The sequence below is a fragment of the Papaver somniferum genome, unplaced genomic scaffold (genome assembly GCF_003573695.1).
Source record: "Papaver somniferum cultivar HN1 unplaced genomic scaffold, ASM357369v1 unplaced-scaffold_107, whole genome shotgun sequence".
NCBI lineage: Eukaryota > Viridiplantae > Streptophyta > Magnoliopsida > Ranunculales > Papaveraceae > Papaver > Papaver somniferum.
Window position 1 is genome coordinate 12,930,891 of NW_020619603.1, and position 2,056 is coordinate 12,932,946.

General features: G+C 37.1%; 1 protein-coding gene across 1 annotated transcript; it reads right to left on the bottom strand.

Moving 5' to 3' along the window:
• Positions 1–1,229: 1,229 nt before the first annotated feature.
• On the bottom strand, positions 1,230–1,736 carry LOC113328093 (ubiquitin-conjugating enzyme E2 7-like). The gene has a single exon (XM_026575184.1). The coding sequence runs from the start codon at positions 1,734–1,736 to the stop codon at positions 1,230–1,232; it is 507 nt and encodes a 168-aa protein (XP_026430969.1).
• Between the last annotated feature and the right edge of the window lie 320 nt (positions 1,737–2,056).

The following is a 2,056-nucleotide window of genomic DNA, read 5'->3' on the forward strand; positions in this document are numbered from 1 at the left end:
CCTTGAACGTGTAGCACTCCTTGACCTTTGTTCTTGTAGTCTAACATTCTCTTCTCGTAAATCATCATTTTGACGGATTAGATTCGCACGCTCTTCTTCTTCTCTCCTTCGTTCAATTAGTAATCTTTGCCTAAGCTTTGCAATCGTTACATTTCCTTCACTCGCTGTAACTGGTCCTTCATTCCCAATTCTCTGTCCTTCATCTGTAGAATCCGTTATTTCAGTATGGACATTCACCCTATCATAATCTATATCATTATCATGTCATTGTTCTCGCTGTGATCCAATTGGAATTTCTTTTCTTTGATGTTCTTCCACTCTTTCTTCTTGTTGCTCAAGATTTGTAATTCGTCTTCGTTCAGCAAGTCGGTTACTTCTTCTAGTTGTCATCCATTGTTCAACAACAGATTCCATCCTTATCATTTCTAACTTTTTTAGATCTCACTTTTTTCCTTAATATCTATGATATACTATCAGGAATTATAATCCAGAGTTGTTTCTGGCGCCAAAAATGTAGTTGTCATCAATCTGACAACTACATTCCATTATCACTAAATGAGAATTTAAGTAATCATAATTCTTCTTATTTGACCATTCATCGACAAGTTAACGGTCAAATACTATTTTTATATCGGAATCGAGTTTGGTGTTGTCAATTTTTTTTTAGTGCTCTGTAAAGAATTTGGTGCCCAGTTACTTTACCACCCAATAACTTTACCAACGGACTATAGTGATATCTGCGGCTTAATAATTGGTTAAAGTATCATCCACACCAATTAGGCAACTTGCCTGACTATGAAACAAATCCCAACTGCTAAGCATGGTATGTTGAAGGTTGGTGCTACAAGCAAGGATTGACATCCACGGATTGAAGAACAATAGTCTCCTTGATTTCAAAAGTATCTCCATCAGAATTCAGAGATCTTCATTATGACCTAATCAATTTGATGTCTGATTGGTCTATGGGTACATCATATCACAACACGAACGGATTTAGTATCAGGAATATATATTGAGTTAGTTTGGCAACTAGAGGTAGAAGCAAAAATCTGTAGCAAACCATAATGAAAATAAAATAATATTGTCTTTTGCTTCTACAAACAAACCATTATGAAATTTGACAATGTGATTCGAATAAAAAAAATTCCTAAACTTTTTACGACAGAAGAAACAGATAAAAAAACGTCCCCACAACTCACAATAAAAATTCCGAAATTTTTCGACTGAGATCACCCTTCTTGTGATTGTCTCACAATGCGTTTTACTCTCTTTATAAAATCACCTCTTTTAGACCTCCATTCTATCGCAGCGTCAACGTTTGCAGGAGACCCGTCATTCGGACTCGAAAGCAACGATATAATACTCAAAACTATGCTTTCCACTGTATGAATAGGCGTCCATCTCTCACTCGAAAGCTCATAACCATTCGGGTCTTCTCCTGGATCATGAAGAATCGATATGCAGACTTTTCCATCGGGGTAATAAACATTCGGATGCCACATATCTGACACAAACTTTACTGTTGGAGGGCTGTTGGGATAATTGGCAGGAAACGTCATGATAGCATCAAAGAATCCTCCATCATAACAAGTACCGGAAGGTCCAATAATCTTGAGACTCCATTCAAACATATTATCATCATTAACTAACCCGGCAGAGAATCCATCAACTGGATTTCTCGAAAGATCTTTGAGTTGTTTTGCAAGGAGAAGGCTTGCTTGAGTTTTGTCAGCCATTAAAAAAACAAAAGCTATACGTCAAGAAAAAGCACACACAGTGGAGAAACCAGAAACGACGATGATATTAAGAGGGCTGTGGAGTTGTTATATTTATAGCGTGATGATATACGAGAGGAATTAGAGTTGAAACTGTATCCGGAAGTTAGACCTAAGGATGGTGAAACTGTGTAGGATTCAAGATTTGGAAAGCTGACAAAAAAAGGATGGTGATCGAATTTTGGTACAACCAGTAAACCACTTCCCAATACGCGTAGGCTTCTGCAAAATAGAATGTCCCAAACTGCCTAACAATTCCACGGTACCCTAAAATTAAATCT